Source organism: Brassica rapa, chromosome A03, assembly GCF_000309985.2.
Source record: "Brassica rapa cultivar Chiifu-401-42 chromosome A03, CAAS_Brap_v3.01, whole genome shotgun sequence".
In the NCBI taxonomy this organism is placed as follows: domain Eukaryota; kingdom Viridiplantae; phylum Streptophyta; class Magnoliopsida; order Brassicales; family Brassicaceae; genus Brassica; species Brassica rapa.
The window spans coordinates 5831372-5846919 of NC_024797.2; the positions used below are offsets into that span (position 1 = coordinate 5831372).

Here is a 15548-nt window from a genome sequence, read left to right on the forward strand (position 1 = left end):
AAACATTCTACAACTTTCTTGATGACCAAGTTTAGTGATGACTCAGCTGTTGCTTGTCTAGTTTTTGTGAGGAAAATTTTAATGTTTACCACTTTGTTAGTACTACTTATTCATGTTTACCATCACTAAAGAGATATTTTCAAAATATCATTTTCATTAAGAGTCAAAACTATTGCTCTCTATATATATATAATAAATAAAAAAATAAAAAATAATTTGTTTATGTTTTCAAATTCTACTTTTTCAAATTCAAATTTTATACAATTTTTTTTACTTAATTTTTTCGAATTATTTTTTCAAAATTTCTTTTTGAAATCCGAATTTTTGTTTTTGAAACTATAAATATTTTTTGAGTGTTTATTTATATATTTATTGGAATCATAAATTTCATATTCCAAAAACTTTATCATATTCCTCAACACTAAATTTTAAATCTAGATTAGTTAACATTAAGGTTATAAATGCATTTTTTCTTTTTTTCAAACGAGGATAAAATAGTTAGTGTAAACATGAAAAATGTTATTATGAACGTAATATTTTAGGTAATTTCTTTTCTGTAATAAACTTATCTCTAAACCATACATTTATGTTATTGATAACTGTGGTTCACGAATGATCGGATACAAACGATACAATACACTAAATCTAAGTAGAGAAATATTGATTTTATTTAAATCTTACATGACAATATCATGTGAAAGTAAAAAAGAAGGTTGAAACAAGAAAATGTATATTGGAAGTTTGGAACAAATGGGAAATCAAACTTGCCACGAGTAGTTGAGTTGGCTATGTTGATGATCTAGGGGACCTATAGAAGCTAGAGAAAAACAAAAGAAATTCATTCTTATTTATATATATGCTTAAATCTATATAATTACTGGCTCCTTGTATCAATGAATTTGAGTCTGTGTTTAGTTTTGAGTGTTGAAAAATGAAGATTATCTGATGTATTTCTCCTCTTTTGATTCCTTCTGCAGGGACATCATTTCAATGTTGAATGTCTAATTAAATTCTTTTATGTTGCTTCACAATCATAAAACGATCAAAGACGGTGCGAAAATGTGTGGTGTTACTAGTGTATCATAAAAAAATTAGGTAAGAAAGAAAATGTTAAACAAATCTAAAAAGGTGGTTCTCGCAAGTTGATAAAGCTTACAGCAATTTTAAAAGGAGAAAGGAATCAAAAAGAGAAACCTTACTATAATATTTAAAACGACAACTTTGCATGAAAAAATTAAAATTCCAAAAAGTTGTTGTCCTTCGCATAATCATACACCACCACCATCATGTTACACCAAGAAAACAGTTGTTTCAATCTAACATAATTATATAAAAATTATACTTTTAATATATATCAAAAACCACGAATTACACTTAGTTGTTTCCTATTTATTTGTAATTTAATATAAACAATAATATTATTATTTAATGGAAATGCAGTGTCATCTTACGAACCAATATTATTTTGAACAGTTCTGGTTTATTGACAACATATAATGATAATTTTAAAAATATTAAGGAATCACTAAAAGTGAGTTGTCTATAAGACTAGTATCAAGAACTCCACAATGTTGCAAGAGGTGATAATTGTTTGTTTATAATGCGTCCCTTATTAGAGATACTCAATAAACATCATTATACCAGAAAGATCCTTTTGGCTAGTCTTTTGCCTACACACAAGATAATTTGTACTTAATATGTATTTAGAGCATCTCTAATATAATATTTCATTTTTTTTTCTAAAATAAAATTAAAAATGGAATAAAAATTCTCCAACCTTACTCTATTCTCACTTCATAATGGAATGATGAATAAATTTTTTTTAGAATACTCTATTTATTGAGTAAACTCTATTATGGAGTAAGATTTGAAGTTGGTTTAAAACATTTTTTACTCTATTTTTCTTTTTATTCTATTTTGAAGAAAAAAATGGAATTGAGTTGAAGATGCTTTAAAGTACATTTATTATCCGTCCAATGAACGATGGTTATTTTATATGATGATACCATTCTTACAGTTTTTGTTGTCTACACAAAAAGTTCGTTTCAGGTGCAATAAAGTTCTGAATTCGAGATGTCAGGATTCGAGTCAGAACTCTGACACCGCTTATATATAGTATCAACTATCAAGGTACCTAAACATTACTACATATGGCTGACTCACAATTATGGTTACTCAGATTATAAACCATTTTCTAGGAAATGACATTGAATGTAGTGTTAGAAAAACATTGTTTATAAAAATGAAAACAAACAAGTTATCGTGCTTTTAAAGTTTGTAATGAAAAATGACATTAACTGAAAAATGTTGAATAACAACTTAGTCTTCTTTAACAATATTGTAAAGTATTTAAAAAAAAAGCTAATTAAATAAAAAATCTCAAAATTTTCTATATTTTATTTGGAAAAGTTAGGTCACATATACATGATATTATGGGTCTCCATGATAGTAATATTTTAGTCATATTTGAGAAATATATTTAATACTATCAACTATCTCAGTTGCATTCAATTTAAGCTTGAACATGCCTTTGTTTTATTTATTTATTTTAAAATTCAGTTATATTTTCTTTTTGGGACTAAGAATTCAGTTATATACTTATATATAGACTTGAAAATTGTATAAAAATTATAAAAGAAGGAAGTCGTCATCAATCTTCTGTCATTTCTCATAAGGACCCTCTCTCTCTCTTACAAATCCCCTCAAAAAGATGCTTAAACCATAAGAAAGCCAAATCTCAAATCTTTTTGCCTTAATATTAGACTATTTAATCTCTACTATTAATTAATTACCAAAGAAGTCTTCCTAATGGAGTATTAAGGAAAACCATTTACAGGTATCAAAAGGAAAGGTTTTTAATAAATTTGAAAGAGAGAGAGAAGAGATCTATACTATACTAAAAGGGAGATATAAACCCCTCTTAGAGTGTCCACATCAGCATATATAATCATCCAATCAGAGAGTCCGAAGTTGCCACGTCATCTCATTTATTTTTTCGTAAAAAATGAAAAAAAAATGCAAAGGACAGGATAGAACCCGGGTTAGTATGACATAAATATAGAGCATATACCGCTAAATCATTGAAACTTTCTTGAACACATATACAAGAATCACTAAATATGTAATCACAAACTCTTATGTACATTTACAATAATATGGATTCAACTTTCAAGACTTCGATATTTTGTTTTGTAAAAAAAATAAGAAAGTGACTAAGCTAATATATTCTTTGAAAGTGTGAGAACATTGACAAATATGAAAAAACATAGATTTTTGTTTTCGTGACAAAGTTAAGACTTTTGTAAAAGTAAGTTTACATAAGCTTGCTTTCCCCGATTCTATATACACAAGATTCTATATACACAAATAAATATAATATAACAACATAAGCTTGCTTTCCCCGATTCATATGAAAACTTTTTAAGTTATCCACCAAAGCAAATTAATTAAATCAATCAAATTGTTAGAATACAATAAATTAATATATAATTTTATTTTAAATTAAATTATTTAAAAGTGTATTTTCATTAAAAATAAAATAATAAAAAAGTAAAACTGATTTGATGGTAATTTTTATGACACATATATATATATATATATATATATATATTATGTGAAAGAAATATAAGCTTAATATGGAAAAAAATCTTAAATACAAAAAATCTTAAAATTAACAAAAAAAACTAATAAAAATTAAACTATGATATCAATTGAAAGCTTCTTAGACAATATTAATAAAATATTTAAACGATAATTAGACAAATTTAATTTTTTTTGCCAGCCAAAAGTGTATTATTAATTAGCATCAGTTATTTCAAGATGTTTAAGAAAGGATGGACTTAAATGATATATGAACTATGAATAGTAGTACTTTGTAAAGCTGACTTAGATAACACATCTGCACATCATTTCCAATCCTTTTTGATGCCTAAATTCAATTTCTTCAGAGCAGTTATTCCACAAAGAGATCGTATGAGATATTGTTTTGATATTCAGATTTGTTTCTTGAATGTTAAGAAGATTGATAACTGTAAAAATGTCTCCTTCGAATATTATATGTCTATAACCGAATCTCCAACATGAGACAACTTTGTTTAAAAAGTAAATAATTTTATTTTTCTTATATTATATAATAAATATATATTATTTACTGATAATAAAAATATAATTATTCATCTATCACAAATATCTATGCAAATATGTGAATCAAGTACTACAATCAAACAACATAATGATTTCCACAAAGAAAATTTAAAAAATATATTTATGTTATGTAGTCTTATTTTATATTCTTTAAATAATGTAATACAATATTATACATTATTTTTTTAGAATTGAGAAATACATATATATCAGTTAGACAAATTAAGCAATAATTAGACAATTTTGACTCTTTTTTTGCCAGCCAAAAGTTTATTATTAATTAGCATCAGTTATTTCAAGATGTTTAAGAAAATATGGACAAAAAATAGGATGAACATAAATGATATATGAATTATGAATAGTACTTTGTAAAACTGACTTAGATAACACATATGCACATCCATTTTCAGTCCTTTTTGATGCCTAAATTCAATTTCTTCATAGCAGTTATTCCACAAAGAGATCGTATGAGATATTGTTTTGATATTCAGATTTGTTTCTTGACTGTTAAGAAGATTGATAACTGTAAAATGTCTCATTTGAATATGATATGTCTATAACCGAGTCCCTACATCAGACAAGTTTGTTTTAGAAGAATATAATTTTATTTTTCTTATATTATATAATAAATATATATTATTTACTGATAATAAAAATATAGTTATTCATCTATCACAAATAACTATGCAAATATGTGAATCAAGTACAACAATCAAACAACATAATGATTTCCACAAAGAAAATTTAAAAAATATATTTATGTTATATAGTCTTATTTTATATTCTTTAAATAATGTAATACAGTATTATACATTATATTTTTTTAGAATTGAGAAATACATATAATATCTTATCCGCGCGTAGCGCGGTTAAAAAATCTAGTGTTCTTAAAAGGATGAATGAACAAAACATCCTCTGTTTCTCTCTATTCACATTTCCTCATCTGGGTCTTCTCCATTAATGGTGATTCTTTCTTCTTTTTCTAAAAGTTTAAATTCTTTCTTTCTGGGTTTTTTGGTTTTATGATTCTGATGATGATGATGCATTTTTTTTCAGATTTCAAGAACATCCAATTTCACCATTTGATCAGGACAAGAACAAATACAACAAGATCAGGTACCGTCTTAGATTTTCAGACAACAAAAGTATGTTCCACGTCTTTGCTTTTTTTTTTTTTTTTTTTTTTTTCAGTTTCATCCGAGACGACTCTTGCGATTGAAGTTGTTGTTTGGATTGTGTATAGGCAGGAGGAGCTAAGAGAGATGGAATCGGATCTAGGGAAGCTCTTCATTGGTGGGATATCATGGGACACAGATGAAGAAAGGCTAAGAGAGTATTTCACCAACTATGGAGATGTCGTTGAAGCTGTGATCATGAGAGACCGTGCCACGGGACGTGCACGTGGCTTCGGATTCATCGTCTTTGCTGATCCCAACGTTGCAGAGAGAGTCATCTTGGAGAAACACATCATCGATGGCCGCACGGTACCTTCTTTTTAACTTTCTTGTCCATAGAAAAAGCTCAGATCTTATGAGAATCTTCTATGAAATGCACATTAGACTGTACGAAGTGTAGCAACTCAAATTCTACGATAGGTCAAACTGAATAATTGTAAAGCATTTGCATAAATAAATCCATAAATATATGAATACTGATAGGTTGCGCGAGACACTATTTCCTTAATTCTGTAAACGTCCCATAGTGTGACGGTTTCATGGCGTTTGTTTTTTCCAGGTTGAGGCGAAGAAGGCTGTGCCACGAGATGATCATCAACAGGTGATGAAACGACACACTAGTCCTATACACCTTATGTCACCTCTCCATGGTGGTGGCAACAGGACAAAGAAGATCTTTGTAGGAGGTTTACCGTCTAGCATTACAGAAACGGAGTTCAAGAGCTACTTTGATCAGTTTGGTACAATTGCTGATGTTGTGGTGATGTATGACCACAACACGCAGAGGCCAAGAGGGTTTGGCTTTATCACATTTGACTCTGATGATGCTGTTGATAGAGTTCTCCACAAGACCTTCCATGAGCTCAATGGGAAGCTAGTTGAGGTCAAAAGAGCTGTCCCTAAGGAGGTTTCGCCGGTTTCGAACATCCGAAGCCCGCTTCATGGTGCTGGTTATGGTGGCATCTATGGAGGTGGGTCTAATAGGATGTCTGTTAATAATAGCTACTTCAACAACTTTGCTCCCGGTTCTGGTTATTACAACAATCTAGGAGGCTCTGTTGGTGGTCGGTTTAGTCCTGTTATTGGTAGTGGTAGATTGAATCATGAGTTGAACTTGAACTTGAATCCAAGCTATGATGGGATAACGTTTAACCGGTTCCCTAACAACCCTTACTTCAGCAACGCTTCTCCAAACCGTTACACCTCTCCAATTGGACAGAACAGAACCGAGTCTCATTACAGTTCTAGCAACATAGACTTGTGGGGGAACAGAACTGACAATGCAGGACCCGGATGGAACTTAAATGTGTCTAGTGGAAACAACAGAGGGAACTGGGGACTTCCTTCTTCTGCTGTTGGTAATGATAACAATGGTTATGGAAGAAACTTTGAGACAGGCTCTGGACTTTCCGCTTCCCCTTTTGAAGGTTCTATAGGAAACTTGTACAGAGGCGGTTCGGTTTACAGTGACTCAATGTGGCGGCAACAGCAGCAGCAGCTACCGCCACAGTCTTCTCAGGAGATAGACGCTTTCTCTTACGGTTATGATATTGACAATGTAGGCTCAGACCCATCCGCAAATGACTCAGAAGGTTACAATGTTGGAAATAGACAAACTAATAGAGGTAAACAACACTTATAAGTTTCCTGGTTCTCATAAGACTTTCTTTTGTTGACTTTGATACATTTGATTAAGATTGTAATAATGTTTTGATCTGTGTTTTCTTTAGGTATTGAGGCATAGGTTATCAAAATTGAAAGCAACAGATATACATTGCAGAGTTTGAAGAGGTTCTTGTGACAAAGGAAACCAACTTTGTTGATAACAGTTTTTGTGTTCTTATATAAAGATAAGATTGTAGCAGCAGTAAAAGATACAACAACATGAATGAGTGAAGCTTTGCTTTCAGTGTTCTTCTCAAAAGCCTTTTTTTTATAGAAATAACCAAACAAAGATCGTGGACTTTTCGATCAAGATTCTTCAGGGTTCTTCTGTGCTCTGTTTTGTAATTTTACTTTTTGTTTTCTTCTTATTTTCCAATGGAATTGTTCATGAATATTTCGTTTACATTTAGTGTGGGGAAAATATGTTGTAAGAATATGACTATTTTGTTGCATATTCCATCAATGAGATATATTTTCTTTTAATTTTTTTTTGTCAAATTTTAAATTTCTTATTTGTGGAAGAAAATTTATGAAAACTCTTTTTACTTTTAGATATTTTTTTCAGGTAAGTAAACAGTAGTTTTCCATACTCGATTAGGAAATAAACTAAAGATAAACAGAATAGACGAATTTTTCTAAGAAAAAAGTTGATAAACAAATAAAAAGTTTGATAACATGCAGTAGACACTAGATACACGCTGACACACAGGTCCCAGTAACAAAGAGTCTGTCAAATGTTATCTAAATACTATATATATATTTGCAAACTGCAAATTCACCAAAGCCAATGAAGTTATCCAAGTTCCCCTCTGATGCTTGCTACTTTGCTAGCTAGCTACAAAACACAAAGAAAATGTTAGAGAAAGTAGTTAGTGAAAACCATTTTCATTCACTGTTACCCTGTGATAATCTTAAAATCCTTACCACTATTACAGTTGGATCCCTTTATTATTTTTACCACAATAGTGCAAAGACAAAAAAAAAGCATCTTTTAAAAATCCTATGAAAGAGACACTTCAACTAACCAAAGAACATGCAACCATTTGTTTTCAGAAAGCTGAATCATTGGACCATTTGCCTCTCTCCCCCCCCCCCCCCCCCCCCCCCTATGGGATCTCCTCTTGATGGTCACACAGAAAAAATGGGTCCAGAGAGTGACAATCACAACACATGATGATTGTCCAAATAATTAAGCAATCTTAGCATTAATCACTAAGCTTCAGAGATTCTTGTGGATGTTAAAAGATCAGCATTTCAGGAAGAAAAAAACAAACATGATTAGGCAGCATAAGTTCACATAATGCGAGCATAGTTCTAATAGTACAAAGGCTAGTGATACATAATAATAACTTCACATCAACTAAAGCATGGGAGTTTCAACATCAAAGAGTAACATTATAAAATTACATCATTAGGAGATTAGTCTTTCTTGCCTCTGAACTTGGTAAAAGAGATGCTCAGAAGAAAGCCCTGCTTCCGTAGAACACACGAGATCCATTCTTGCTCTTTGGTGTTGGCAGCTTCTGAGAAACATCAGAGCTTGAATCCTCTGACTTTGCTGGGCTATCAATGTCCAGAGGAAGCTTCATCTTAGCCAGTGAATCAGTAAACTGTTGCATGCTTTTCATGTACATGTCCACTATATCCTGCTGCACCACCTTTGACTCTGTCTCAACCTTCCTCACACTGATGATGGGTCTCACAATCTTCTCCTCAGATGTCTCAGCTGAAGCCTCACTCTCTGACTCCTCCTGAGAATCCGCTTTGGAGTTCACAAGAGAGAGATGCTCATGGTTTGGTGTTTCTGTGGCTGAGTGAGCTGAAGCGTGAGGAGAAGCGTCTCCATTTGTTGCATTGCTGCTCTCAGGTGAATCTTGCTTCATTACATGTTTCTCAGTATCAGAAGTAACCAAGCTGTCTGAAGTTTCTGACTCAATAGTGGAAGAGGACATCTCAAAATACTCAGAAACCATCTTCTCGTTTTCATTTGCAACATTAGGATCAGGAAACTCTATCTTCTCCAACTCATCCGGAACTGATTCAGACCCTTCTTGATTCTTGCCACTTTGATCATCACCAGAAACAGATGAGGGAAAAGCCATCACTTCAGGGTAGGAACCATTGTAGGAGAGAGACAACTGAACAAAACCAGCAGGAGAATGGTACAGATCAGTGGAAGAAAGAGAGAACTCTTTCTCAAGTTTCCCATTCTTGAAGAGCAGTTCAGACATAGGAACCAAAGTAAAACCAAGAAGCTGGTCTTCAAGATAATTCTTCACCCTACTCATCATGTAAATCTCACACTTGAGGGAAGCGTCCAAAGCCCTGACGTCAAGCTTCACTTTGTCATCAAAAACAGGATTCCTCCCACCTCCGTTGATGATCTTGGTGGAGACAGACTTTTCAGGATGACTTGTGAGGCAAAGCTTGGCGTACACGTCTTGCTTGTGGTAGATACAGATGTTGTGGATGTCTCTTGCTTGATGCACATAAACCTCAAGAGTACCACCAACAAGTTCTTGTTGGCCGCAGCTGATGGAATCTTTTCCATTGGATTTGATGCTGTTTGATTGGTTTCTAGAGCTCTGCACAGAAGCTGAGTTGTCATTCTCGGACTCACCAGTCTTGAATGGTGAAACAACTGATTGTGGGGAGTCCATAAGAAACGATCCTGCAAAAACATAAAAGGCCAAAAAAAGTTGTGATTTGCTTAACTGTGTCTAACAGACTCAACGGCTATAAGAATTGAACACATAGAGAAGGACCCCATCAAGAATCAACATAGCCAAAATCCACAGATCAAGTTGAGACAACAACGTAAGACCTAACTAGAGATATGTTTAAGTAGGAGTCTTAATTTCAATTCAAACTCTAAACCAAGTCAAATAATCCATGAGAGGGTTCAATAAATAAAGGAATAGACTTTTATCTTAGTGACAACAACGGACGACCTAACTGAAAGTTTCAAACTGTTTTGCTTGTTCCAATCAGACAAGAGAGCAAAAATTCAAAACTATGTCACAGCTCCCACTCAACACAAACAAAGAAGGTGTGATTACTTCAAAAAAAACTTGTCTTAAATCCAGAACCGAGCTCTGATCCACAACTAGGTAAGAAGAGAAGGCAGCTGATTTGTCTAAACAGAGAAACCCAAAAAAGAAACTTTAAAGTTTTAAAACAGAGAAAAAGGAGAGAGTAAAAAGGACAAACTCGTAGTTGTACTCGTGTAAGAAGATGAACAACAAGCAAGCAAGCATGTGAGTTCACTTAAGAAAGTTGGAAACAAACACAACAGTTTTCAAAACAGAGACTTTAAATGCAAAACCGTTGAAAAAGAAAGATTGGAACTTTAGGGGTCGTCGGCTGCGAGAAATTTATAGAGAGAGAGAGAGAGAGAAGGTTAGGGTTTTGGCACATTCACTTCAATGGCGGACCACTAAAGAAAGTAGTGGGGTCATAGTCACAAAATTCAACTGTTTCGGCTGTGAATAACAAAAAAAGTAGATTGAAAGTTTAAAAGCTTTTCTATGAGACCGTTAAATAAAAAAATAAAGAAGATCGTAAAGGCTTACGGAGCTGTTTGGAAGAAGGAAAGCTGTTGTGAGCTTTTGGCTGGCAAAAGCCTTAATGGTGTGGAGTCTTGCTGTGTTGCTGCTGGTTTTGTAATTTGCCAAATATTATCCGCCAATGTTAAATTATTAAAAAGAATAAAAGATAGCAGAGACTAGAGAGCGTTTTCACTTCTTTTGGGCCCACTCGTCAGTTTCTAGCAAAGCATGTCAATTATCAAGTGATTCTAAGTCCCACTGATACACTAAATATGAATCTTTGCTACTGCCAAGTTAACAGTTGTGATTATAGTACTTTAGATTCAATCCAGAGGACCAGTCTACACTTTACTCTTATAAATCTCAATATCAAGCTAAGAAGAAAATGGTTTTCAATTCAATTGGTGACGCGGAAAACAAGTAAACTAGAGATTGATTCAATTTAACAAGAAGCTAGCCTAGGGTATTTCATTGGATATTGAGCGAGAGCCAAACAATTATTCAAGCGCGGTGCAGTGCTTTCTAGAACTCGGATCACTCAGCTGGAACACCCCACTGTCGTGGTGGTGATCTCTTTGCTGGTCGGTCCCATCATCTAACTGTCGTTGAGATGAGAAACGACTGCAAGCCTTAGAGGTCAGGTCCGATCAGTTCACTTACTACCCTAATATCTACTTTCGCTGATTAGGGATACTAAGCTCATTCAATACATGTCAAGCTACCTCCTAAGCGGTTAGCTAGGCGATAAACTTAGGATCTAACATCAAGTGATCAGATTAATGGAAGCTTTAAGAATAGTATGGATGAAGAATAATCAAGAATAGCTTATCTATGTTTAGCTCATATTTCAACACCCTAAAAACCCTAGGCGAGCTGGATCACTACTCAATCATGATGCAAGCAATCAAACACATAGCTACTGAATGAAATTGTATAATAAATAGAGTAGTAAACAAGGGTTCAGAAGGTCTTCTCTATGAGAGAATGGATTCTTCTCCCTTACAAGTTGCAGATCGCAAAAGCTAATAGTTCTCTTGTAAAAACTAGCGTAAGAAATAAAATAGGATAGATGGCGTCTTTATATGGAGGCGCCAATAGGTAGAAAAGAAATTAGGGCAACAAGGCCTTAATTCCCGAAAATAGAAGCTTCCTTATTTGTCGGGAACAACCTCGGGATCACTCCGTCTGCTTGTTCTGCTAGAGAACAGTCTCGGGACTGTTCGTCTTGAGTGTTCTCCGCAAAATGCTCCAAAAGGACAGCTTCTCTTCAAGCATGCTCTCTTCATTCTTCTACCAACTCCAGACCTGTAAAAGATCAAAAGGACTAGACCGACTCGGATTATGGACTCGAATCAATACAAAAACACCTATACAATGATGTGAAAAACACCATATATCAATTCCCCCAGACTTAGATCCTTGTTTGTCCTCGAACAAGGCAAGTATCAAGAACAGGAGAAAAGTTTGAAAGTGTGGGAACTCGCTTATTCTCAGCAACCATACTCTTACCACAAATCTCTGAACCATACAAGCAGTAGATTAGAACCACACACACTTACTGGAAACCCCTGATCGCTGTTCACAGATCGGCTCCTTACTCTACATCTTGACCTGAAAAAGCGACACTTTCGAGACCAAACTCCATTTGTTCAATTAGAATTTTCGTGAGCTTCTTGTCATGGGCGCTACTCAGGGTGGACGGTCTAGGTATGGAACAAGCTTTTTAATGGTGGAGTTGAGAGTGTTTAGGGGTTACCGATTTCTTAGAGGATGCAGGATATCGCACAAAATGGCAAGAGAGAACGGATCCATTGATGTCCACAGCCTCTACTCGTTTTCGCTCTCTTTCGAACGGTTGCTCTCTGTTCTGGAACAGTCATCAGACTGCTCTGCTTGCCCCCTTCTATGTTCTCCGAAAATTAGCCTGAACTCCTTCTTGGCTTTCCCAGTGGTTCATGTTCCCTCGAACTCATCTCCTTCTCCATCGTCAAATGCCAAAAACGAAAGGTAATTAAATTTTTTTTTTTTTTTTTTTTTTTTTTTTTCAAACGGCATGAAAGTAGAGATGAGGTGACGAAGAAGGAGGTAGCATGTGATTTTGAGAAGGCCACTGGTGGATCTGATTCGCATCATTCTGCTATACTTGCACGATTCATTGGTCATGGAGCAGTTGGTCCCTTGATCTGCTTGTTCTCCTTTCTGATTGAATTTCTGCAGCAGTAACGAGTAAAGGCTGCGTTGATCCTTTCCTCTCCAACCTTTTTGCACATATCTGCACATATAACACTGAGAAACAAATGCCTGAAGTTGGAACGAAGGCTAAGGTACAAGGTGGGAACTAGCTAAAGATGAGCTAGCTACTCAGGAACAGCAAAATGGATAAAAAGGATAAGAAGTCCTGAGTATAGGTCTCGTTTCCCTGATCTAGTACTCATAACAAGAAGAATTAAAGTCCAGATTAGGTTCAGATATAGTGGAGTTGAGTCTACCCAGTGTAACCTGATCGGTGGAGAACTTCTGGAGTGTCAAATGAGATAATACAGGGTGTTCCAGGTCCATGTGTGGGTCTTTCATCACTGCTAAGGTCACTGAATAAGAAGGTTAAAGCACGAGGTGGTTAAGAAATCATCACAAAATAAGGTCCTGATTACCACAATAAGTTTGACTGGACTGACTCGATCCTAGGGACTGACTCAATAAAAACATGGAAATCGTACAGAGTTTCTCCCCCAGACTTACTTCACACCATCCCTGGTTGTGAAAATAAATCGGAGAAGGCTAAAACACACCAAACCAAAAACAAATAGCAGGGAAATAAATAGTTCAGATGGATAAAACAAGGGAATAGGAATAGTCCGTTTGGACTCAGTCTGAATCGCCGCTGCTGGAGTGGCCGGCTGTTCTCCGGTTCCTCGGAAGTCTCTCTTCTCTAGCTGAAGTGCCCGCTGGTTCTTTGCCTGGGCGCCTTGTTCCTTGCGTCGTGTGCTCATCCTGACCTCTGATGCAGCCTCCAGTGAGTGCTCTGAGGATCCTCTTCATGAGGCTGTTGTTTTTCTTCTGGGAGTCCACCATCCAACGTCTGTAGGCGTGGTCATCTGTAACATCCGTGAGGTCCTCTAGGTCGTAAGCACCATCAGCAGGTGGAGTTATGTCCTCCACATCATCCCCTGCCGCATTCTCATCTGGAATTGGCGCTCGGGGGTCGACGCACAAGTGTTCTGCGTTTGGCAAGAACACTATGTTATCCAAGGTTGTGAAATCTGTTAACCCTGGAAGAGGGAGCTTGCAGTAGAGAGTGATCCCGTCCTTGTCTGTGAACTTGTATGTGCTTTCGTCGCGCAGGATGTGGCACGTGATCAAATAGGCGGTGTCAATGTACTCAAGCTCAGGAACAACCGTGTAGGAATCCAGGTCGATGTTGAAGCGTTTGAACAAGGGTGTGAGAACACTGCCGCAGCGATCTTTCTTGTCTTCCGTTCGGACCATGGAATCCTTGCGCTCAGAGAGCATCGTGATGAGAAGGAATCCAGGGTTTGTTTTCACAGTCTGTATCGGTATGACTCTGTCTCTACGGATCTCATCCTCGAGGCCGGTGTATAGAACCTGCAGCTCTCCGTTTGTGACCTTGGAGGTGTGTTCCTTTGCGAATAGGATGTTCGAGACGATCTTGGCAATGATACGCAGAGTGGGGTTTCGGATTTGTGACTGATAAGCCTTGCGAGAAGTGAACTTCCCTGTCGCAATGAGATCCCAAAAGGCGTTTGCTGGCGCGAACTTTTTGTCAACTGAGACCTCTCTTGGCGTGTCTGCGATCTCGAGTAGTTCGTTTAGATCGTGGAGAGAGATGGAGCAGAACTTGCCGTCAGCCATGAAGGAGAAGTAGCAGTTCTCGTATGTTGGCGCAGTTGGGTTCTGGTAAGTAATCTGAGCTGTTGCGAGCAATTGCCGAACCAAATCTGGATAGAGAACTTGGGCTTGGTAGCAGAGAGGAGCGAGGCCCATGACATCGAGCGTCTCGAACACATCAGACTCGAGACCAAGAGCAGCTAAGGTCTCCGCGTGAGCAAATCGTGTGGGCAGGATCTCTGCTGCGAGAAGCCTGTTGTATCTTGCTGCGGACTCCTTGTCCCACCCCTCACAATTGTAGTCAAGGAGTAGTGGGTCATTGATGTTGATCGGTTGACCCTCAGCCTTGTTCGGCCATGGGTAGGAGGAAGGGACGTTCGCGGAGTGAGAAGGCGTGGCTGCTCCGCGAGAGGCCTTGAGTGCTTTAGGGTTCCTTGTTCTTGGAGGCATCTGCAAAACAAAGTCAATTTCCAAATTAGCCATGCTCAACGGTTGTTCAGAAACGATGGGACATTCCAATCTCTCAATTTTGCCCAAGTCCATCAATTTCTAACAACCTACAACTTCCATCAATTCCCAACACAATCGCAATTACTCAAGAACGCAAAAGATATAGCTACAATCTAAGAAGCAATCGCTAAGCAATAGGTAAGGAGGATTCAAGGAGACACTTCCAAACCGCGTTTTGGATGCGCGAAGGGGAAGGGGATCTGAGCGGTTACCTTGATTGGATTGTTGTTCCTGCAAAACCAAACCGATCTCTAGAGGATCCAAGAGATTAGAGCAAAATCGATGAAGAAGAATATGAAATGAGAGTTTTCGATTTAGGGTTCGGTGAGTTTGGTTTGCGGCTCTAGATATAAGGGGGGTGGTAAAGTTAGTGGGCCTTAAATAGGCCATTTCCCTTTTCCTCTTTTTTTTTTTTTTTGTTCGAGCACTTACCTGGGAACAATCAGTGGAACAAACGCCGGAGTGTTCTGCTGAGAAGTGCTCGATTTTCTTCCTGCAAGTTAGTTTTTTTTTTTTTTTTTTTTAGAAATAAAAGAAATATTTACACTCACCAGTGGGTTGCCTCCCACCAAGCGCTTCTTTTCAGTCACTAGCTTGACTTTTGTGAGCCGATTAGGCTTGAAGGGGATCACTTAAGGGTATTTCTACACCTTCAGCGATT

The 15548-nt window shown here is 36.2% G+C and overlaps 3 protein-coding genes and 1 long non-coding RNA gene across 12 annotated transcripts; 2 read left to right on the top strand and 2 right to left on the bottom strand.

The window, feature by feature from the left end:
* Positions 1–2814: 2814 nt before the first annotated feature.
* Positions 2815–7466, top strand: LOC103856982 (heterogeneous nuclear ribonucleoprotein 1). 3 transcript variants are annotated; one of them, XM_009134126.3, is made up of 6 exons: positions 2815–2885; positions 5026–5106; positions 5200–5288; positions 5387–5627; positions 5878–6943; positions 7049–7466. In XM_009134126.3, exons 4-6 carry the CDS (start codon positions 5406–5408, stop codon positions 7060–7062), a joined length of 1302 nt encoding a protein of 433 aa, XP_009132374.1. In that variant the 5' UTR covers positions 2815–2885; positions 5026–5106; positions 5200–5288; positions 5387–5405; the 3' UTR covers positions 7063–7466. The 3 variants fall into 3 exon arrangements, with proteins under 3 accessions (XP_009132374.1, XP_033144566.1, XP_009132375.1); XM_033288675.1 differs by lacking the exon at positions 2815–2885 and having other exon boundaries at positions 5024–5106; positions 5365–5627; XM_009134127.3 differs by lacking the exon at positions 2815–2885 and having other exon boundaries at positions 5200–5259.
* A 769-nt stretch (positions 7467–8235) lies between these two features.
* Positions 8236–10676, bottom strand: LOC103856983. 7 transcript variants are annotated; one of them, XM_033288680.1, is made up of 3 exons: positions 10556–10629; positions 10399–10465; positions 8236–9654 (listed from the first exon to the last, which is right to left on the bottom strand). In XM_033288680.1, the coding sequence occupies exon 3, from the start codon at positions 9641–9643 to the stop codon at positions 8441–8443; it is 1203 nt and encodes a 400-aa protein (XP_033144571.1). In that variant the 5' UTR covers positions 9644–9654; positions 10399–10465; positions 10556–10629; the 3' UTR covers positions 8236–8440. The 7 variants fall into 7 exon arrangements, with proteins under 7 accessions (XP_033144571.1, XP_033144570.1, XP_009132377.2 ...); XM_033288679.1 differs by lacking the exons at positions 10399–10465; positions 10556–10629 and adding exons at positions 10060–10109; positions 10144–10325 and having other exon boundaries at positions 8236–9656; XM_009134129.3 differs by lacking the exon at positions 10399–10465 and having other exon boundaries at positions 10556–10676.
* On the top strand, positions 9463–10053 carry LOC117132980. The gene is made up of 2 exons (XR_004456777.1): positions 9463–9681; positions 9727–10053. It is a non-coding gene; the product is annotated as an uncharacterized LOC117132980 (long non-coding RNA).
* Positions 10677–13396: 2720 nt separating the features above from the next.
* On the bottom strand, positions 13397–15206 carry LOC117132364. Its single transcript, XM_033286119.1, has 2 exons — positions 15100–15206; positions 13397–14827 (listed from the first exon to the last, which is right to left on the bottom strand). The coding sequence occupies exon 2, from the start codon at positions 14825–14827 to the stop codon at positions 13397–13399; it is 1431 nt and encodes a 476-aa protein (XP_033142010.1). The 5' UTR covers positions 15100–15206.
* Positions 15207–15548: the final 342 nt, after the last annotated feature.

Bases quoted from the DNA above. Each gene is read 5' to 3' on its own strand.
- LOC117132364 (XM_033286119.1), bottom strand. From the start codon at position 14,827: ATGCCTCCAAGAACAAGGAACCCTAAAGCACTCAAGGCCTCTCGCGGA.
- LOC103856982 (XM_009134126.3), top strand. From the start codon at position 5,406: ATGGAATCGGATCTAGGGAAGCTCTTCATTGGTGGGATATCATGGGAC. The intron at 5,628-5,877 runs GTACCTTCTTTT...TGTTTTTTCCAG, and splicing joins ACATCATCGATGGCCGCACG to GTTGAGGCGAAGAAGGCTGT.
- LOC103856983 (XM_009134129.3), bottom strand. From the start codon at position 9,643: ATGGACTCCCCACAATCAGTTGTTTCACCATTCAAGACTGGTGAGTCC.